The 23,227-nt window shown below is 36.8% G+C and overlaps 1 protein-coding gene and 2 long non-coding RNA genes across 3 annotated transcripts; 1 reads left to right on the forward strand and 2 right to left on the reverse strand.

Moving 5' to 3' along the window:
• Positions 1–56: 56 nt before the first annotated feature.
• Positions 57–5,246, reverse strand: LOC125189177 (protein ACTIVITY OF BC1 COMPLEX KINASE 3, chloroplastic-like). Its single transcript, XM_048086474.2, has 5 exons — positions 4,329–5,246; positions 3,701–4,256; positions 1,834–2,020; positions 1,356–1,725; positions 57–547 (listed from the first exon to the last, which is right to left on the reverse strand). The coding sequence occupies exons 1-5, from the start codon at positions 5,175–5,177 to the stop codon at positions 419–421; spliced, it is 2,091 nt and encodes a 696-aa protein (XP_047942431.1). The 5' UTR covers positions 5,178–5,246; the 3' UTR covers positions 57–418.
• A 13,435-nt stretch (positions 5,247–18,681) lies between these two features.
• LOC125209528 (uncharacterized) lies at positions 18,682–20,918 on the reverse strand. Its single transcript, XR_007174331.2, has 3 exons — positions 20,703–20,918; positions 20,190–20,263; positions 18,682–19,599 (listed from the first exon to the last, which is right to left on the reverse strand). It is a non-coding gene; the product is annotated as an uncharacterized LOC125209528 (long non-coding RNA).
• A 711-nt stretch (positions 20,919–21,629) lies between these two features.
• On the forward strand, positions 21,630–22,904 carry LOC148932440 (uncharacterized). Its single transcript, XR_016136009.1, has 2 exons — positions 21,630–21,935; positions 22,665–22,904. It is a non-coding gene; the product is annotated as an uncharacterized LOC148932440 (long non-coding RNA).
• Positions 22,905–23,227: the final 323 nt, after the last annotated feature.

The following is a 23,227-nucleotide window of genomic DNA, read 5'->3' on the forward strand; positions in this document are numbered from 1 at the left end:
AAACATATGGTGATAACAGACACAGATAAACCATGACATCCCCCACAAACAATTACTAAATGAATAAATAAATTTCAACATTGTAATGCGAATCGTTTTACATTCTTCTCCATTGATATCTTACTACATAGTACAGAGCTATACAAGATAAACCTACTGAGCTTCAAAATTCACATATTGATGGGCATGGTATCATGTCATCACTTCAAGTTTACAGAAGAACAATGATATAGAAGTCAAAGATTAATTGCATATTCATGTGGATGGGAGGTTGGAGCCATCCATAAAAAAAAAAAGAGCCATAAGGTTTCTTTCTTCACTTCTCAATTAAGATAATGAATTTCAGATGTGATCACTCTGACAAATCTGTGTATAAGATTAAGAACCGCTCTTAAAAAATAACAGACGGAAAGAGCAGTTACAATGTTGTAGAAGCAGCGCCTGGTGGATCCCCCAGAACTTGCTGCAGCAAGCGAGCAGCCAGACGCTGAGTAATTCCACCAACTACACGCCCACCAAGTTGCCTTGCTTCGGGTTCTTGCAGTACCTGCATATGCGGGTTTTAGCCTTTGTACATTCCAGCAGTTTCATTTTAGTAGCACAAGACCCCATATAATTACTAATATCCTCCAACGGAGAATTGCAACTCATGGATACCACATAAACTGAACCATGTTGTACCAAATCATCATATTACGTTTTCATTCGGTTATTGAACTACAGTTTAAGAACTAGAGAAAGAAACAAACATTCAAATTTAACACTTCTCCAACAGAATCGTGGAGCATGCAAAAGTAAATTATATATGAAAATAGAAAGAGTAAATACATCTAAAGATTTGCTTGCCAGACATTGTTCTTCCAAAACCAAATTTGAGAGGAAGTTACCAAAGAAACTTCATTTAGCATATTACAAATTAGACTAAAGATAGGCATGTTAAAGGTCCGTTAAATGATCACCTTCCAGAAGTAGGATATTCTATTATAGAGAAGACATGTGTGGAAAAGGGGCACAAATTGATGGAAATGTGTATAGTAGTCTGTTATAATAACGGAGCACCATAAAGACGGGACTACATATTTTTCTACATCCTCTCAAGTCACACACGTGCAAAAACATGACTCAGACAGGCAAAATGAACCTGAAAACCCCAAAGGAACTGAAGATCAAAACCCTTAATGGACATATACAATAAATTAAGTTAATAAATAACATATAGAATAAATGCCAGATGGAGTTCCCTACTTTTTGGAGATTTCGGAAACATTGTATGTATTACCAGTGTTCAAAAATATAAATTTTAACAGAGCGTTTTGAACTCAAGCATGTATTACACAAATATATGTACCACTTACCTGCAGTATAGGCTGTAAAATACTAGGATCAAAGTTATCTGACGATCGTAAGAGTTCCCATATTCTGAATACTTGAGCCCTAAGCTCCATCATACTTTCCTGTTCAGCACTGCTCATTACAAATGGACTAGTAGTTCCATTGATATTAAAAATAAGAGTTCTTATGAAATCAGGAACTAATTTGTATGATTCAATCACTGAGCCCACAGTAACAGCTTCAGTTACTTGGATTGCTTCTTTTATTACTAAATTCCTGAGTACTTCACCATCTGGTCCCAATAGTAATTTAAGGACGGGTTGTAAAGCATCTTTGGCATTGAAATCTCTGTCTTTTCTTCCCTGAACAAGCAAGTTTTCAAGTCTATTCCACCTGTGGCAAAGAATTTACCCAAGCTTCTAAATGAACAACATGCTGAGGAGTATAACTCATCATGTAAAAGAATAAGAAAATGATAGTAGTACTTAGGATACTACATGCCTGAATCTCCCATCCTTGAAAAGCAGCTCAATAAGAGCATCTCTGAGATATGGATTAGGATCAGTAAGAAGCCTTTTAGCAAAATATGGATATGAAGCAGCCAGCACCTTAAAATTAGGGTCAGCGTACAGCGCTAAACCTTCTAGAACAGTGAGAGACCTTAAAATCAAAGCATAATATGCAGGCACTGCAAAAAAATAAAAGCCGGTGAGACGCAACATGGAAAAAACTGTAGCCTATGAACATTTATCTGACAGAAGTGATACCATGAATATTATGATAGATAAAAACTCCTCGCTATAGTAGCTACCCAGAATAATACTATGATCAAGTTGATAGACTCCTGATGTGATACTACTACTGCAGTACTACATACTGAACTAAGTATATAGTAGTACTCCCTTCGTCCCAAGGAAGATGACCCCTTCCTTGGGCGGAATGGGATTTTATGCAATTTAATTTTGTGTGTTGAGTGGAAAGAATAAAGTAAGAGAGAGGGAAGATACAGGTGTTTCCATTTTTAGTAATGAGTCATCTTGGTTGGGACAAACTAAAAAGGAAAGTAGGTCATCTTCAGTCGGACGGAGGGAGTACTATTTAGGAAAAGAATAAGTCACTATAATCGGCTAAAGCTCTTGGACCCCCCTCCCCCGACATATGGGCACCATGGGTCTCCCATGCTAACAATACATGGGTGCTAGAAGTTTTTGGATATGGGAACTGTATGCTATTTTACATCCAAAATGTTATTGTAATTATAGAGGATCATAAAAATAAATGCTGTGTATGTTTTGTTCTTGTTTTTGATTTAGAAGGAAGAGCTGGTACTGTAGCATTCATGTGAACGTATATTTCCAGCCAAGACACTCCTATTGTGAGAGTCAGAAGTATGTGTTAAACAAAACCATGGTATTCTCCTTGAAAGAAAAGAGTCGCACATGATGCGCTTCGGAGCTATTCTAGGGGTAAATCCATATTGATGAACTCCAGAAAATTATAGGGTCTTCAGAGCTATTCTAGGGGTCAATCCATATTGATAAACTCCAGAAAAATTATAGGGTCTTTGGAGCTATTCTAGGGGCAAATCCATATTGATGAACAGACTATATCTTCCAAAGCTTCAATGCCTTTGTCTACCATGCTAGCACAATCCTTCACACTTCTTTTAGGGTTTTAATTAGTTTTAAAGCTAGCTATTTGAATCATATTGATAGAAACAAGACTCAAATGCAATAGGAAGAAATCAAATAATGATGTATGACTGAATGAAGAGTGATAAAGATACCAGGAGAAGAACTCGTGTCAGGCTATGGAGGGCCTACCCAGCTAATAGCCGATAACAAATGCTATGCTTGTCTAAGAGCTAAAGCGTTCTTCACTTTCTTTTCAACCTTATTCTGATTTACTAGTTAGCTTTGTCTAAGAGCTAAGCGAGCTTCACTTTTTTTCAACCTTGTTATGATTCACTAGTTAGCTCTATCATCCAGCCAAAGTTTCTTGTTTTATTCCCTCTCAATGTACACACAATGTGAAAGAGCATGATCATCTCTATGAGTTTCTTAGAAGCTTTTGCACTTGTTTCAGTGATAAAGAATGAGATTTTTTCTTATCCTCAGAATTAAAAGATCCATGATACTATCTGATTTTAAGCATTAACAACCACGTGGAAACTAAGAATCATAAAGCATATGGTTTCCAAATCAGACCACCCTATATATGTTCACATTTCTTCTCTTTCGTATCATCCTCCTTCATGACATTTAATATATAATCTAATTCTTAGAAACAAACTATGGGAAACAAAGACAGCAAATGTGTTAGTATCTCGAGATAAATTTGGCATGACCTCAAGGAAAAGGATAGTCACCATTAAACGGGTATTGGTAGAGAACAGCGCCCAAGCCATCCACAATAGTTTTAAAGTTGAGCTCGCTCACAGTTGAATTGAGTGCATCGTCAAAGAAGTTCCTTAAAGCTGGTACAATAGGAGCCACATCCACATCTGGAGGGAGAAAGTCCAGAGCATAGTAATCACGAGCCATGGCTTCGTAGTCTCGATTGACCATGTGGACAACATGACCAATTATGGCAGACCTTGCTTGTTCAGGAGTCTCACTCATCATCCCAAAGTCGAGAAAAGCAAGCTTCCCATCCGGCGTTGCCAAGAGATTCCCTGGATGAGGATCAGCATGAAAGTAGCCGTACTCAAGCAGCTGCCTAAGACTGCACTGTATACCAGTGTTCACTAGGTCCAAAACTTTGAGCCCTTGTCTCTCGATGGCTTCATGCTCACTTAACTTCACTCCTTCAACCCACTCCATAGTCAGCACCTTTCCACTAGTGTAGTCCCAGTAAATATCCGGAACAAGGACATCTGCTTTGTCTGCATACAATTTTTTAAATCTCCGAGCGTTTTGCCCCTCCTGCAAAAAGATTCAAAAAATTGGTACAAGAAAACAATCAAAACACGATCTTGCTAACACCAACTAACTAACCTGTACATAATTAAGTTCCTGATAAACTCTCCGAGCAAATTCATCGATGAGAGCAACAACATCACTTGTAACAAAATCGACATATTTGTTAATGAGGAAGCCGAGGCCTCTGATTAGGTAAAAATCGAGGCCAATAGCCTCTTCAATGCCAGGTCTTTGCACCTTCACAGCAACAACCTGGCTTGAGTAGCTCAACCGGGCTTTGTAAACCTGCCCCAAACTGGCTGCAGCAATTGGGGATGCAGAGATTGATGAATAGATGGAATCAAGCGAGCATCCAAGCTCTCTCTCAATGCAAGAAAACGCTTCTGCATCTGGAAATGTGGGCAAAGCATCCTGCAATTGAGAGAGCTCCTCGATGTAAAGAGGCGGGCACAGGTCAGGCCTGGTGGATAGACCTTGGCCGATTTTGACAAATGTAGGGCCCAATTTTGTTAAAGTGTTTCTGAGATTGACGGCTCGCTGCCTCTGGTTCTGATCGAGCTGGCCTTTGAGTTGGTCTAGCCACAAACTGAGGGCGAAGGAACCGAGGGCGGCGAATATCTCGAGCGCCCTCTGCGCGACCCTGATTGGGCGCGAGCCGTATTTGGTGGAGAGGAGGTCGGCGCTGTAGACAGAGGCGTTGGCGGCGCGAGCCATTGCCGCGGCTTCGGCTTGCATATCATCGGCTCGGTGTCTAGAAGGGGCGGCGCCGGAGGAGTCTCTCAACCGGGCAAGGGTGACCTCTTCAATGGCTGCTCCTCTGGCCTCCACCAGAGCAGCTCGCGGCGGAATTGGATAGGCTCTCAGTCTCCTCTGAGTCTGAACCCAGCTAGTGGGGCCCACGACAGAGATGGTGGCGGTAGTCATCGGAGCCAATTCTGGTCCACCAAAATTCTCATTTTTTTTCTTTTTGTCTAAATAAATCACCGTTATTTCCACGGTGTCTGACGTGTTCTCTCATATCTAATAGAGCCAGCCCAAGCCCAATACCAATCACGCAGGTAGGACTTCATTCCAAAATTCTGGAAATTGGTCCAGCTGGAAAATATCCTATGCGTCACTTTTTTTTAATTATCATTGTGACGCGGAGCATATTCTACAGTATGTTGCATATGAAAATTATAAGAGTCGTGACCGGTTGTTTATTCACACGCATCATGCACCATATGTTGGTGCAGATTCGATGATAGATCAAAATCCATTGATGCAACCATGTATTGAACGGGATGAAGCTTTTGTATTGTAATGAAATCTCTAATCATAATAATTTCAAGTAAATCATTTTTCTTATAAGATGCTCCTTACTGTTTCCGTAGAAAGAAATTTTTTGTTATCACAATATGCACATGGACATCTAATTTTTGAATCATCCATTCTAGAGGGATGTTGCAGAACGAAACTTATAAACGTATGTAAACCATCATTGAAATCAAGATTGTACTCTCCAGTAGGAAATTTTCTTTCATACATCCACTCTCTTCCCGAATTATAGTATTCATTTTACTACCATGTCACATAAAATAATGCCCCTTAAATTAAAATGAACATAAATATCACATTTTCAATTAATATAACCAAATAATTTAAAGAGAAAGACTAACAATAACGATGATACCTCTAGATAATTTAGAAGATGGCGAGATAGGGTGAGTCCTAGCAAATGGGAACACTTCTAATCCAAAGAAATTGCTGAAAATTTGAAGAAATAAGAGGGAAGATAAAAAAATATCTTGGGAGGAGAAAAGGAGAAGAAAGAAAAATGTGAGTGTACATAAAATCTGAATACTCCCGAGCACCTATACGATGTGCTCGGAATATACCGAGCACTTGTACAATATGCTCGGACAACACAACTTAGAATTTCAGACATTAACTCGGTATTCCGCGAGCACTTAAGAGGTGCTGGGATTTTTCTTAGCACATTGTACAAGTTCTCGACAAGGACGACTCAGAATTTAAGACATTTGCGAAGGACATTATTATTTCTAATTTATCATAATTTTTCCTTTTGGTATTTTCGAGAACATATAAATGGTGCTAGGTTATATCCATGACAAATATTTCTTATATAAATTTATTCTACAATAAATTGTCGATATTTAGGGGTAAGTAAAATAACCGAAAATCGAATATCTGATTTGAAATAAACAGAAATTTAAAATTGGGTTTGTTCTTTTTTTTCAGTTCTCTAGTACGATTCGATTTAAACTTTTGGCTAATTTCGATTTTTCGATTTGGATCGAAAAAGAAAATCGAAAAACCAAAAAATCGAATTTCTTTTTAATATGAGCATTAATTTATTACCTAAAAATAAACTAGTTTATTTTTTTAATTCATATTAATAAATATAATAATATTTAGATTTGATAAATTATTAAAATTATTTGGATATGTAAATTGGTTGATACGAGAAAATTGATTTTTAGATTTTCAATTTTTTTCGTTCTTTTGGATATATTGTGCAATTCTGGTATTTCAGGTTTGGTTTTTGTAGTTTGGATTTCGGTTTTTGGATCTTTCGATATATTTATGAACTTTCTGTTATATTTGGTTCAAATCGGTTTTTATAGACCAGATTTTGATTTTTCGTGTAATTTGGTTTGGTTCGATTTTCATCTACATAGAATTTCAATTTTTTATTCGGTTTGGGCAAAAAACCGAAACAAAAACGAATGCTCACCCCTACCGATATTCAACCACTTTTAAGGTGTTCAGTATTTCATGAGCACTTTGGTGCTTGAAAATGCTCAGAATCTACTTGCAAGTCCCGAAATATATTCCGAGCACATTGATCGTGCTCGAAAATGCCTAGTAGTAGTACACAATGTACTAAGAAATGTGCTCAGCATGAGGATAGTGCTCGGAAGAGTTTGGTTGGTAAAAATGATTTTTACAGTGATTGTATTCGTATACGAAACTTTTTCCAAAATTTTAAATGATAATAACTTGATTAATTTTAAATTTATATAACATGCATATTGGAGTACTTTGGATGAAATTATATAAACTTGAAAAGATACTCATTTTTCACTATTCTTTTTTATTTTATTATCCTTTTTATATCACTATCTATTTACTTGAATAATATTGTATAAACATCAAATAAGAAATGTGTTATTGTTAGGCCTCATTTGGTTGTACTGATAGGCCTTGATAAGGCCGCCCATCGGACGTATGTCAGCTATTTGGTTGTTGTTCGGCCTCCCTTTTTCGCACGCTCTCTTCTTTCTCTTTAAAGTTGGTGTGTGTCGTCGTGAACTGCTCAAGTTGGGCAATCGACCTGATCAGGCCAATCTATTTCTGTCTGTTTACATGCAAAATGCGGGTTATAGTGGATCCGGTAAAAGCTCAGATCAAGCTGAGTGGCTCCGACTCGAGTGAGAAGAAGGGAAGAGCTGACAGGAGGGCGATCGAACAAAAACCTTAACCCACTAATACTAACTAACTAGTATAGGGAAGTAAGGATCGATCCCACAGAGTTGAGTTGAGGCATTGGACATTGTTTGTGTGACACGGCTTGGGGCTTGGCTGCTGCCATGCTTTACTTTGGGGTTGGGTTAAGTTATCTACTGGGTTGGAAAGAAAGGCTAAACTGAACAACTAAACTAACCTAACTGATCAACTCGATAAACATTACTATAAAAAAGACAAACATAATAAACGAGATTGTCAGTCCCTTGCAAAAAGTACGAAAAGGTAAAACAACTTTAACAGAATCTTCTTCAACAAATCAGCATAAAGAAACAGAGCAATAACATATCTGAAAAGTTGAAGAAAACGAAACAAAAGAAAACACATAAAAAACGAAAATGCAAACTAAGACACTTTCATGCAGAAACGAAAAAAGAAAACACTTAGATCTAAACAGAGAAAGGCGACTTAAACAGAAAACATCAAATCTAAGCTAAGACTCAACGTAAAACACAAAAGCGAAGACAGATCTAAACATTAGAACATAAAACAAGACGGAGCTAAGAAACGAGAACGGAAACTTAGATTAAACAAGTAGAAAACAGAAAAGAGTCAATTACAGCAAAATGAAAACAGGAACTAAGCTGGGAAAGCGGTAAATTATTTCATCACCTCTCCTCGGAGTGGAATTACGGAACGGAAACGGAAATTGCAAGAAAACGAAGATTAAAACATCAAACTACCGGCTATCTAGACGGAACCAAGTGTGTGCAGCAACTGAAGGCGAGGAAATGAAAGGAAGACTCTGATTTCAGCCCTAGAAGAGGACTAATATCCTACCTACTCTAAAGAGAACCCCCATAAACTACTAAGTAGGAAATGTAAATGGGGGACCTCCCTTCTCTTGGTGTGTAAGGCTCCTTTATATAGGGAGGCGTAGGGCTCTGATCCTAGGGTATCACCTCCCCGAAATGACGTTTCTTCCTTTCACACTCTAGAGTGGAGTTTTGTAATCTTCTTTCCAGCACAGAGTCTGGCTGGCTCCGATTGATATTCGACTTGATCAGCTCAATGTCACCCCTTTTTCCCTCATTTCTTCGGCTTTTGCTCTCGCCTTCTTGAATTGTGCGATCTTGGGTTTAGGGCGAAATTTACACACACCTGGCTAAAAAAGGATCGTTAGTTCACTGATTTAAGTGCAGTTTTACTATAAAACACATGCATGAAACGAGCTTCATCAGTTGTACTGATATACTATCTCGTCGACTCGGTAAACAAATCAAAACTCGGTTGCATTTATAATAGCTAACTGCATTCCAGCATATAATCCTAACTAGGTCTCCCCCCTGGATAATCCTCAATCTCGCGAAGCCCGTTTGAGGAAATTCGGCCAAGTGACCATTATACCCCTTCACTCTATCATTTTTTAGCCTCTGCTGAGAGAAAGGTTGGCCGTCATTTTTAGGTAACCAATCGATTTTGTAAGAACATCTGATTAATTTTGTGTTGCTTTACAATCTTTTATTGATTTGCAGCTTCATCGACCAATCTTGGTGATATCGTAACCTGGGCTCGATTTTGAAGCGATTACCCATGGCTAGTGAAGAGGAATTTCACAAGGCACACAAATTCCCAACTACGCAACAATCACACCGATGCTTGAAAATTGAAATCGTCTGCATCGCCAATTTGGAATGTGTTTCAATTGGTTGCACATGTGTGCTTGGGAATTACATACTTGTCTCGATTGTTATGACTTCGTTCTAGATTTGCGATTATCGATTTGTCGGTAGGGTTTGAGTTAATATAGTTCTTCCCATTTCAGAGGCTTTTGTTTTATTTTTTGATGGTAATAGCACCGTCTGTATGTAGTGAGCTTGCAGAGTATTATATGTGGTCAGTGTCATATATTATACAATTGCCTCGATTGTATGGACGTCAATCTTGAATCCACTTTGGTGTTTACCACATTGTGAATGAAGGATTTGACTTCGTTTAGTACTTCTAAATTCAGTGGGTGTTGCATTGGTTTCAATTGGAAATAGCACATTCATCGTGCTGCATTTGCACGGAGTAGTTGTTGTTCTAAATTTTATGGAATTGATGTTTGTATGTCTGTTTGATTGTCTTAGTATGTCACAATAGGATTCGCAACCAACTGTTTGTATGTGTTCCTTCATCAGGTTGGCCGCAAACGTGATGAGATGACAACCGTTTTGATTTTGCTTGAGGATATATTAAGGAATCGTCAAATTAATTTGTTGCTGATATCTTTCATACTGACTCTAATTGGAACAAATACCCGCAAACGCAAACGTTGGTGCATAGAGGATCCAACCCAAATTCTCGATTCAATTCCTGCTCATGTTAAGCAGTTAGATAGGCTAGTCCGTCTCACATATCGGGCTTGTGTTGATAATTTACGGATGGATAGAAACACGTTGGGCCGACTATGCCGTCTACTCTGTGATCATGCAGGGTTAATTGACCATAAATTTGTCAATGTTGAAGAACACGTATAGTTGGATACGATTTCATGCGATCCTCCCACACTGTGTCGAGATATATGCATTAGGGGTGGGTAAACGGTTTTTGGTTATTCGGTTAACCGAGAACCAAAATTTACGGTGTTCGGGTCGGTTCTGGTTTGACATTTTGCTCAAAATCGGTTATATAACCGATAACCAACCGATAACCGAAAGTAAATTCAATTTTAATTTGAATTATATTTTTAATTAATACTAGAAAATTTGTAATTTACTTTCAAACTTTGTCACAATTGAAGAAATTGTAATTTACTTCTAAATTTTGTCAAAGTCTTATATTGCAATTTCAAAAAAGTTTATTTTAATTTGTGTTACTATCAGTTATAATATTTCTAAGTCCATAAAGTGTCTAAAGTCTTAACATTATTTTAAAAATAAGATATCTCAAAGACAATAAAGTTTTATCGCTTAAGCATTACTACTATTTTAAAAATAGGATAACTCTTCACTTATTATTGGAGAAAAGTTTTTAAATTTTAGATCATTTAAAGTTTGAGTCTTTTAAAGTGCCTAAACAATTTATGTATTACTTGTAAATATAAATATAATAATAATAATAATAATAATAATAATAATAATAATAAAAAAAAGTAGATGAAAAGTTAAAACCATAAACAGATTTAATTTCAATTCGGTTAGTTCGGTTATAACCAATAACCGACAGGTTCTAACCAAGTCAGTTAATTAAGTAACCGAACTTGAGATCAGGTCGATGTATTTAACAGTTTGGAGGTGTCATTGTTCACTTGTTCAATCCATTACATGATGTTACTATCTTTGTGATAATGCATACGCGAACAACGAAGGCTTTATGACGTCATTTAAAGGAGTTTGTTATCATTAGACACACCAAGGCTAGAAATGTAATCAAATGATCATTTGCGGTGTTGAAGATGAGATGGGGTATACTCCATTCCACAAGTTTCTATCCAATTGAGGTGCAAACAGACCTGATTATAGCATGTTTCTTACTTCACAATTTCATCCGCGATAAGATGGCGGTTGATCCGGTCGAGGAGGAGTTGGATAACCACGACAACGATGCGGATAAAATGGAGCAAGAGCAAGCGCTTGTTGATCATATCAACAGTGTGGAACCTTCAGCTAAGTGGAATAAGAAAATGGATGATCTGGCGACAGCAATGTGGGTCGAGAGACATAACATGTAAACGAGGATGCGTTGATGTCTTCAACTTAATTCTTGCAATTTATGCCATGGATATTCATACATTTGTGTTGTGTTGTATGTTCAAATATAATGGTTGCTTATTGTGGTACAACTTAATTTTTTCAACAATTCACTTGAGCTCATTTTCATTTTCGTGTTCGAATTACTTGTTCATTTATAAATAATGTCAACAACAAGTGAGCATGGTTGATCTAGCTTCATAGATAAACAAGGCTTTATAGCATGCACCAATAAAGAAGTCCATACAAAATAGCCTACGTTTCACAACATAAACTACAATCATAAACTACCATCCGAATACAAACCCAACACTATCAGCGGTACCATGAAACCAAGGCCACTGAAAAATTGGTACACGCTGCACAACAATATTCGAGCTCACAACAAACGTGACAAGGAAGAACAACGTAGGTGCTACACATACTTGTCATCCATAGACCAACCTAAGAACGATCGAACCACACATTAAAATTGGACTTCATTAGTGTCAATGAGCTTGAAATGACAACGAACCCCCTCAACCAAATTGATTCCATTCTTGAAACGACGCCACACGTGTTTTGCCCAAATTTTTGTCAAACTATGATCCAGTTTGACCATCTCATGTTTCCCTGTCCATATTGAAGTACACCGGGTCATCAAGGGCTGCCATACGAATGTGGCGGTGCCAAAAAGGCGAATGGTATCTCAATAGTGCGATTGATGTTAGTTTTCGCAAGGTCCAAGACGAACGTAGGGCAGCCGTCGATATCCACAAAACCTCGCTCGGATACAAAGTCGTCATCATTCGAGGTGTCGTCCTCCGTCTCACACGGCTTTTAGTCACCCGATCTATCTACATCAGGAGTGTAGCTTTCCTCTGATTCTTCATCATCGACATCTGGTTATTTATCAAGTTTCGTTTAATAAGATGTCTCCATGTAAAACGTGCGACCCAATTAAAGACAAAGTTCACTATAATTGGGGCTATACTCACCTACGAAATCATTCGGAGGAGGGCATCCACTACCCATCTTGTACCTCTTTACATGGATCGTCCACACGTCCACCAATGTGAAAGTGAGGAAGTCGTCATGGACAATGTGGTTGTGGCGACAAAATTTCGACCAGTCGACGAGGAAGTTACACCCACTAGCGATCTTAAGGAGTCGCACAACCCACTCCGTGCCCCTAGCTGTCATAAGACGACAGCCGAAAGGGAGGTCCGCTCCATTGCTCGCAACAAATTACGGCGGAATATGCTACAAAAGTTGCAAACGAAAGAAAGTAATTCATATATGGTGATCCTCTTATGGTGGCATAATTAGTAAATGGATTACAAAAAACCTTACCAACTCATCCATGCTTGTTTCCTCAGAGAACTTCATGCAGAATGATGGGAGCTGGAGGTAATCCAATCCACCATTGTCCGCCATTGTTCACTGTCGTCTCACTTTTGCTAGGATATAGGAGGGTATGAGGAAGTTTCGCTGGGTTTTAACAATGAAAAGTACTGTGTTTATGAGAGGATGTTTGACTGACCTAGGTTGGCATGAAAATAATTTACAGAGGGGTTGCTTCTTCAAAATAAATGTCAGCTCCAAGGATGAAATCCTTACGCCACCCATCTGTTTCGCTTCAGTAGTTGGGAGTTGAAAATAGAGTGAATCAGTGTAACAGTTAGGAAGAGTTTAATTGCATTTATTTCGGAGTCTAAGTTTGCGATGTACATGACCCTTTTATTTGTTTGCCGTTGAGGTTATTTCGCCAAACACGAAGGCATTATATGTAATGCATCCCACAAATTAGAAAATATGAGTATCAAATATCTTAGAATTGTTTGGAGATTTCAGCGACAATAGAATAAAATCTCTTCCAATCAAATATAAATCATTTTCCGCTCCAAGGTTTCCATTGAACTATATGTTTTACTAAAATATACTCCCTCCGTCCCAGATAATTCGTCCCAGTTCATTTTTCACACTCGTTTTGTAAAAATAATAATAAATAGGTGAAGTTGAGAGAAAGTAAAATAAGAGAAACAATAATGTAGATAAGACTATTCTCTACATTATTCTCTCTTTTACTTTACTTTTTCTCCACTTTAACTATTTATTATTATTTTTGCAAAATGAGTGTAAAAAAGGAACTGAGACGAATTATCTGGGACGGAGGGAGTAATATCAAACGAGAATCACTCTTTGGCCTAAACAATTGATATATTACTTAGTCTTCATTAGCTTATATTTGCAACATTATCGGGACCGTAAGGCAAATTTATTTGTACACGTAATATACAAATTTAATGGCTAATTTTTTGTACATGTTATATACAAATTTAATACCATAAAATTAATCAAATCAAATTATTTGTACACTTTATATTAAAATTTATTTGCTAATTTGTTGTACATGTAATATAAAAAATTAATATCTAAAAATCAATCAAATCAACTTATTTGTACACATTATATTAATTTTTATTTGCTAATTTTCAGAGGTATTAATTGGTGATAGACGGTTTTTCACTTTTCCATGATTTACATCATGCTTGTCGTATCTATACTATCTAAAGTGGCAGTTGTGTGGACATTCACCAAACTTCCACTATAATGTATTTTAGGCGGGAAACACATCTATTGGACAACAAATTTTAATTATAAATTGTGGATTATAAATAAAACAAATAATGTTGATGAAGTAGAAAAAAAATTGTTATCCTGTGAAGTATGATACTAATTCTCAAATATTTGTAATTTACAAGACAGTAGTGCATTGATCAATGTGAAACAAGAAGAAGAAGGTGGTACATATTGCAAAAAGATTTGTAATTTACAAGACACTAAAGAAGGCTGTCAATCTCGGTTTATGGAGAAGATCTTTCACACGAACTTTCAATTTGACAAGCTTCATGAGTGCAAAGCTAACATTACTAGAACAAATTATTTTTTAAAATTTGAATTCAAAATTCTAAAATGGAGCCATTTTTTTCTATAAATACCGAGGATCTTCAGATCTCCATTAACAAAATTTTCTCTCTCAAGCCAATTTTCTCTCATTTACATTATGAAAGAAGTCCTTCAATTGCAGAAAATCCACATTCTCTGCCGCTGTAAGGAGATGCTGCGGCGATTGTGGGTTAGGCGGTGAGTGCAGCTGAAGATGAAGCTGCGGCGACGCTGCTGTGCAGGAGGTTTGACGTCGGCGGCGACGGTGCGGCGGCTGTGCAGGATGGGTAACGTCGAGGCAGGCAAGTTGGCAGGAGGAAGGTTCACCGGAGCGGCAGGGCGGTCAAGAGAGGACGCTTCCAACAAGGTAGGGCGGTAGAGGAGGCACGAGGCGACATGACGCTTCCGGATGCGCAGCTACGACAGAGGCGTTAAAGACGGAGAGAGAGAATGTGGCGCATCATTTAGTTAGGGTTTCATAAAATATTGCTATTCTATACTATTGGGCTCTAACTTGGGCTATTAATGAATGATATTACTTGGGTTGTAATAGTGAAGTAGTTTAGAATTTAACAATTAATGTTTTTATTTAATTAAATATCATTATCATTTGGATGTTGAAATATTATTGTTGTACTTTAAAATTTAGAGTTTTTATTTATTGTATTTAGAGTTCCAAATGATGATGAAGTGAATATTCATCTTCTTTGAACGGAGGGAGTATTAAATTGTGTGAATAATAGGAAATCTTTTTTTTTTAGATTAGGACAAATGAGCATGCTTCTTTTTAATTATTTACAATTTGCAATCATTATTTTATAATTATAAGGAGTATATTTTATGCCATATGTATTGGTCAAATAAAATAATGGAAATCATCAGTTAATATAAGATATGAGTATAAAAACAACAATATAATTGTCTTCAAAAGTAATTAATTCAACTCAAAATAGTGTTGAATATGTCACTGTACGATATTATTTAATATTTGAGCATTAAGTTGGGGGTATAATTCCACTAAAAATAAAAATAACATAATAACCTAATATAAACAACTACACCAACAAATGTCTAAACAAATGTACTTTTGTATTCATAAATGCAAACACGTTTTTGTACACGTGTATTTAGAATAAATGAGTATGCATGGCTGCAAACCATGCCAATAATCATATCTAATTAATCAACACGTGTATATTTTTACATGGAATGGATGTGGAAGATTTGTACTAGTAATACCCATTTTATAATATAATATGTATACATTTATATTGTATCTATTGCATGCCTCCATCTTTGTCAACTACATCTGTCCATGAGGTGCCAGACCACAGTAAAAAATGAGGTCGGCGACCCTCAAACGTTAGACTTGACGTTTATCTATCGGTGTAATTGCTCAACCATTCCAATTTAATGTCGACGGAGGAAGCAGTTACGAGCGATTGTTGTATATAAGGGAAAGAGTGCGACCATAGCTTCAACACCTTTATCTGAAAATGAAGTCCCAAATCCCACAACAAACAACGTTCTTCTACCGAGGCAAATGGAATCGAGAGATGAATACTCTTTTGCTTTCGACATTGATCAGCATGAGGAACGGCCGGGATTGGCAGGATGCCAATCTGCCAGCCGAAGTGCTACACAATGTTCAAGCACTAATTAACGCTTCCTTTGGAACGAATCTTACGACCGAAGACATAGCGGTAGATATAGCTGAAGGGGCGCTACTTAGCCTTTAAGAAAGTGGTCGCCACCGCCGGAGCCTATTGAAAAATGGAAGACAAGGTGGTGGTTGCCGATGAGTGGACATAGAAGCTCATTTTCTAGCTTTGTACTAGTGAATATGTCATTCTATCGCAATACTTCAAGATTTGTCCTATGTATCCTCAAACATGGTCGTTATTGATACGCTCGGATTTTGCACTGTTTTAAGGCCATTATTTGGTCCGTTTTTTATGTCAAAGTCACTCTACACATCCATTATTTGCATATTTTGTCTATTTTGGTATTTTGACGTGTTTTGTGAGAAATGTGCATAATTGAGCTGAAAAAGGGAGCCAAAACGCCAAGTTTGGAAATCTGGAGTCAGACAGCGACCGGCGACCGTCGCGGACGTGTGCGGCGACCGCCGGCGCCCGGCGGGCAGATCTATGCAGCGGTCCGCCTCGGAAAAATGTGCTTGGAAGAGAAGTCTCGCCCGGCGACCGCCAGAAGATGTGCGGCGGTCCGCCGCCGAGGGAACAGACTCTCTGAAATCCAACGCGGCGACCACCGGCCAAGGTGCGGCGGCCCGCCGGAAAAAGGTGGCGAATCCGAGAAGCCCTAGATTTGTACCCAGTTTTACCATATTTTGGAGATTTTTTTTCCTTCTACAACAAGGCATGACTTTTTCCTATAAATAATGCCTCAAGCTTCATCAAAAAGAGAGAACTTCTACTTGCAAAATAATTCATAGAGATCAAGACCTAGAGTACTTCATTGGTGCAAGGAGTTGGAGAAGGATTTCAAGAACATCAAAAACAACAAGGATTCAACCCACGAGTTATATTTGCTTTAGTTTTATGTTCAAATTGACTTCCCTTCAATCTATGTTTTTAGCTTATTCAATTATGTGTAACTAAACTCATAGGATTCTAGGGATGTGTTAGTAACGACTTTGGTTATACAAGTTCCGTTTTCTATTTAATATCCGTTTTGTTTTTACTTTGTTTCTTCCCTAAGCAGTTTTGATGTTGCATGATTGAGTGACACAATCGTGTATGATTTAATATAACTTGCTTCATAACTGTGATAGAGTTCCAGCGAGTTAGATCCACTTAGTAGACACTACAGTTAGCTTCCTTTAAAACGGCACTGTTAATTGAGAGTGAGGACTTTTTAAGGGTCTTAGGAGCTTTTTGGAGTCACGTGTTAGGATTGACAACCCTAATCTTGTAATCAACGTTTGTTTCGCATGAGCATAACCTAGGTGACTCGTTCTATCAAAGTAATAACTGTGCTAGGGTATTGTAGTTGGAATTTTGTATAACCATAACTGTGAACACACATCCCTGGGATTCCCTTATCTCTATTGTCTTTCTCTTGATTTATCTGCTCTTAGTTGGTCTATGCTTTCTATTGTTTTCCGTTTTTCAAAAGTTTTCAAAACCAAAATGTTTTTCCAAATAGTGATTGAGTCTCAGTAGAGGATAAACACTTTGTGTTAGTCTTTCTCGTGTTCGATATCTGGTACTAACCTTTAGCTATACTATATATACTCTGTATACTTGTAGGTTTATTTAGTACTAATAAAAAGTGCATCAGTTATCTATTTCATTCTATAGAGGGATCCCTCGGCGGGCGCTTACTACCATCGGGATGAGCCCGAATCCTGCCTTCTTGCGAGTTTGTTTGGCTTATCCGATATCAAAGTTGAGTTCCCTCACGAGGTGATTACACTTTCCGACACCACTGAGGTCATCGTGCTAACCGAGACCGTGGAACCCAACACACTAGTTCGCGTGTCTACGTATCATCTCCCGCCGATTTGGATGAAGTTAACTCACCGATGCCAGACCCTTCTACACGAGTACGCCGCAAGCTTTTTGATGTTGGAGCTCCATGCTTCGATGGAACGACGTCTGCCAAGTCTCCTAATCGATATAACCCCGCAAACAAGGGTGTACTGTCGTCACCAAAAGGGTCATTGTGCACATCATGGAGTTCGTGCCTTGCATCACGTAAAACAACCCCGTAGGTTCATGATGTTTTGTGCATGTCGAGGCACATAGTGTTTTGGCTGTTATGCACTTTCGTTTTTGCTAGTATATGATGGAATTTTATGTAATATTTTGTCTATGGATGCATCAAGTGGGTTGGCTGATGTTTAAGGAATAGGTTATGTCATGAGATGTAGTTTTTGCTATGTAGTAGTCTATGTAATTGTAATTAGCAAATTTGAAGCTTCAGGAACGGAATAGCTTTGATCCATGTTTTCCATGATTGAAACGGTTTGCATCATATACACGTTTTCTCATTTCATAAAGTAAAACCCTACATAAAATATTACATGGTACTCCCTCCGTCCCACAAAAGATGTCACACTTTCCTTTTTAGTTTGTCCCACAAAAGATGTCACATTTTCTTTTTTGGAAAAAGTTCCTTCTCACATCAATTATAAAATTAAATTTTCTCTCGCCACTTAACACACAAAATAACATCTCCTAAATCCCGTGCCATTTCTCAAGTGTGACATCTTCTCTGGGATGGAGGGAGTACTAAACTATGAATGAGAGTCTGATCATATGCTTCTCAACAAATAATGAAAATGAACCCACTGATACTTGATAGAGTACATAAATGATGGGTTGCCAATAAAAGTTTGGGAGTTTAGAGCATATAACACACATTCACCTAATACATAAGGTTCGAGTGGTTTTAATAGATACAAAAAATTCTACAAAAGAAAAGAGTTGTGGCCAAACATATACCATCACCATGTATAAATGCTTCGACAACTCTTCAGTAGTATCAATGACAAAAAAACTCTCATCTAGTTATCCAAAATAAAATACCCGGAGAACGATACCATCATGCCTTCTTTGCCTAAAGCATCCCATCAATTTCCAGAAGGTCAAAGACAAATGCCCCATGAGCAATCTCTGGGAATCCCCGAAAGAGATCCATAAGCTCCGGCTCCTTGACTAGTTTCTTTGATATATATAATTGTTGTTTCATGGTTAGGCCCAGGATGCCTTTGAGTTAATCAAATACTTCAGTCCGCTTAGTACTAAGATTGAAGTCATAACCTGTAATGTAACGCTCAAACCCGACTCAGAAAATACGGTTAACATAATTAAAACACTTCACAAAAGAGAAAAAAAAAACAAACTTACTTTAACATAATTATTAGAACTTTAAAACACACAAACGAGAAATTACAGAAAAAAAATACTTAGGAGCGACAATTAAAACAGCTCTCGAACTTTTCCCTCCTAAAGTAAAGTATCATAAAATATCATGTTTTTTTTTCTTTTTTAAATGAAACAACGTTAGTCACCAGCTATAGCTCTATACACGCACGATGACTAGTGTTGTTACGCTACCCAACAAAAAGATTTCTCCTTCAAAAAGTTTAAGTATATGCCACTAGAGTTTTAGTTCAAAATAAGTATGTACAGGCCAATCAGATGTGCTATCGTGCCATAATCTCTCGGTCTACTTTTCCCTTGCTGAAACTACAAAAGAAAGTAAACAAAAGAATAAGCCACATGTAGTTAATTAGTGACAATATAAGCTATATAAATGCCAACATACTAATAAACCCAAACACATCTCCATAGGTAAACTGAAAGCATAACTGAATGCTTATATATAAGAAAGTTTATCTAATGATTTAGGCTTTTATGCTAAAAGTCCTTTAATCAAGGCTCGCCAAGTCTTCCATAAAATAGGCACAGCCTATTCCAAAGAATTCCTGATACAATACCGATATTGTACCGGCCACAAAATCCCAATATTTATAATATTTCATCAATACATTATCTAAACAAAGAAGTGTGATGAAACATTATGAAAACACATATTTTCCATTCAACCCTCATAACCTTACTGAAACTTTCATCCACTAATTGTAAAATAGCAACACAATTAATTTTATCAATAAACTCTATCATCCACAACTTACCATGATCACAAAATAAACAAGAACTTCTTAGGTTTTCATAATTTGCATTATTTAAAGATACCATCAATAGCAATGTATACAATATGACAAGATTTTCTACATGGGTGAAATTGTGCTTAGTGCAATATACATATCACTAACCAATTACGAAGACTCGAGAATCCCTTAGCCCTTGATGGAATGAGAAGCTCTTCCACTGCAATTAACTTCTTGAGCTTCAAAAGCATACCACAGTCATAACACAATTAAATTAGTAGCAATAACTCAAAGAAAATCAAATTACTCCAGTATGTAGAATAATTTAAAATGAAAGCCACAACTGAGTATAAAAATTAGAGAAATTTAATAATCATTCCAGAATATTCATCCATGAATTATTTTATTGTGTGGATGAGAGAAAAACTTAGAGAACACAAGCTTGAGTCAAAAACAAAAAAAAAAAAAAAATCCCCAAATATACAACTAAAACTTTTAAGTTATTTTCAAAACTATTCACTATAAGGAATAAAATTCTTCACGCCATTGAAGCTATGAAATTCCTCCAATTTCAATTAATTAAAAGAGAATCTAGGTCAATTGAAGAACAATTCAGCTCAAAACTCAATTAAATTTGCAGGAAAGGTCGAGCTCCTTCTAAATTTTGCAACAACTCACCTTAGATGTGCTTCAAGCCCTAGGCCTTAACTTTTCTGGTGAAAGATGAATAAGGGAGAAAGGAGATAGGAGATAGACGAGTATATACGTCCTGATCGGAGCCGGAGAGTGGATTGGAGCTGGACCGAAGAGGACAGAGAGAGATATGCTATTCTATAAGGGATAACTATGTGTTTGTGTGTGAAAAGGTGTGTTTCACGACACCTAAGTTTTGAGGGAGAGATAGATTTATATCTTTCCCAAATTAACACCCTTAAGCCCACCTAGCAAGTTTCCCATTATTTAACTATTTTTTATTTATTTTAAAAGTAACAAAGTAAACAAAAAAAATCTTCTCTAATTTAGGAAAAATTTATAACTCCAAATTCTCATGAACTCTAGGCCCAAAATTTTGGGTCATTACATGTAACATCCATCCATGACCTGAAATAACATTATTTAATATTTTTGTATATTTTATTAGCAATTGAATTTAAACTATTAGTGAGTATAGGATAGAGAAATATTTATTAAATCTATATATTATCGATATAATATATGGGTCGTATATGGACTCATAAATGTTTAATATTGAAATTTAATTTGTATGCATGAAAGTGTATAGAAATTGTGAACGTATGTGCACGGGAATAGCTAGTATATGTGTATCTTAAATGATATAAATTAATTATGGTATCTATATATTAGTAATAAGGATGTGAGTTATACTAATAATTAAATAAAGAACATATTGAAGTTATACGTTAGAGGATAATGTATATACGTGGCAAACCTTTAGGTTTGCATGCACAAATATATATTTGGGAGTGCCATTTGTATTATTATAAGTTAAAAGAAAGCTTATGTAATACACGTGGCTAATTATAAAACTTCCACTACCAGAGCAAGGAATTGGAGTGTTTATAATTTAGAAGGTTTGTAAAACAATATACATATCGTTTATTCTGTCGGCCAAAAAAAACCGTCTTAAAGTATACGCATGCTTCATTTTCCTCAAGTAGAAAAGGAGGGTAATAGTAATAAAAAAAAAGAGGGAGGACAGTATAATTTTAGAGAGAAAAAGGGAAAGAAAAAGTCATCCTATCTTTTCATAGAATTGAGAGTTGTAGAAAATGAGTGGAATAATTTTTAGAAGGCGCATAACTCATGCACATACATCCACTCTGCTAGGATTGAGGATTGTAATTTTAAAAGCAGAATCAGGAGATCAGCTAGATTATCCATCAGAATCAGGTGTGTATAAATCACACTTTTAATTTTACATATTTTATGTGATTGAAAACTATGTGTTAAATTGGAGTGAATATTTGAATCATATGATGTGAGCCTGAAATGGTTGTGTTATTTGATATTGATGGTGTAATATGATGTGGATATGTGATTTGTGCAATGGATATGTTTATCTATAGTATTGGAGTTAATTGATGGAATATATAGATATGTAATTGGTGCAATGAATATGTTTATCTATAGTATTGGAGTTAATTGATGGAATATATGGATATGTAATTGGTGCAATGGATATGGAATTATTTGAATCATGAGATTAAAGAGGATATGTGACTGTCTTGCTCTGGATCTGATATACAATGGCAATAGACCTACGGGTCATATACAATGATAATGGACCTACGGGTCGAAGAAAATATGCAAAGAGGGACCTTCGTGGAAATGTCAAATCAAAGAGGGGCCTTCGTGGAAAGGTCAAATAATTAAAAGGGACCTGCAGGTCGTATACAATGGAAATCCCGGGCAGATAGCAGGCTTGATCAGTCACAGAATATTAAAAAGGATCATAGAGGCATATGCATATGGATGTGAAATTGTTTATGATATTTATTGTTTCTAGTTATATATATAAATCATAGTTAAAAAATATGCTTGATATTTCTGTGATTTGAAATTAAAGGTGAAATTTATATACACTGAGTTGGGCTTATATAAACCACTAATATTTTTCAGGCAAAGATATTGCTGATGTTTTGATTGATATGAGTTTTAGAAACTCCACATGTTATCAGGTTCGGCGGCTGACGCATTTTGGCAACCTTCTCCTCCTCATCATTTTTGCGTGTAGATAAATGTATAGTATATAGAGTGGTGAGAGGGTCCACTACTTTTCAGAATGTTTTGAAATATGTACTACTTGATAAAAGTTGTTTTTTTGAAATTATATAATATGTGTGTTTTATTTACTTGACACGTGGATTACTTATTTTACCATTTGAATTTATTTATTATAACTAGTTACGTCAGAGGGGGTTGAGTGTGACATAACCAATCCTAGTTGAAATTTATTTCAAGCGGTCATTTGTGTCAGTGTGGATCTGACTCATCAGTGCAAGGACTCCGTCCATCTTATCCTCCATCTTCCTTTTTCTTACAACTTTCTTCGGCACCTTCACAGCTGCCACAACAGTAGCACGTGCCCCTGACCCCAAGCCAGCAGCAACCCCTGACCCCGAACCAGCGCCAGTACCAGCCCCAGACCTAGAACCAGCCCCAACCCCAGCCCCTAATCCAGA

Source organism: Salvia hispanica, chromosome 2 (genome assembly GCF_029641045.1).
Source record: "Salvia hispanica isolate PSC_SH4W2 chromosome 2, Shi_PSC_v1, whole genome shotgun sequence".
NCBI classification, from domain to species: Eukaryota; Viridiplantae; Streptophyta; class Magnoliopsida; order Lamiales; family Lamiaceae; genus Salvia; species Salvia hispanica.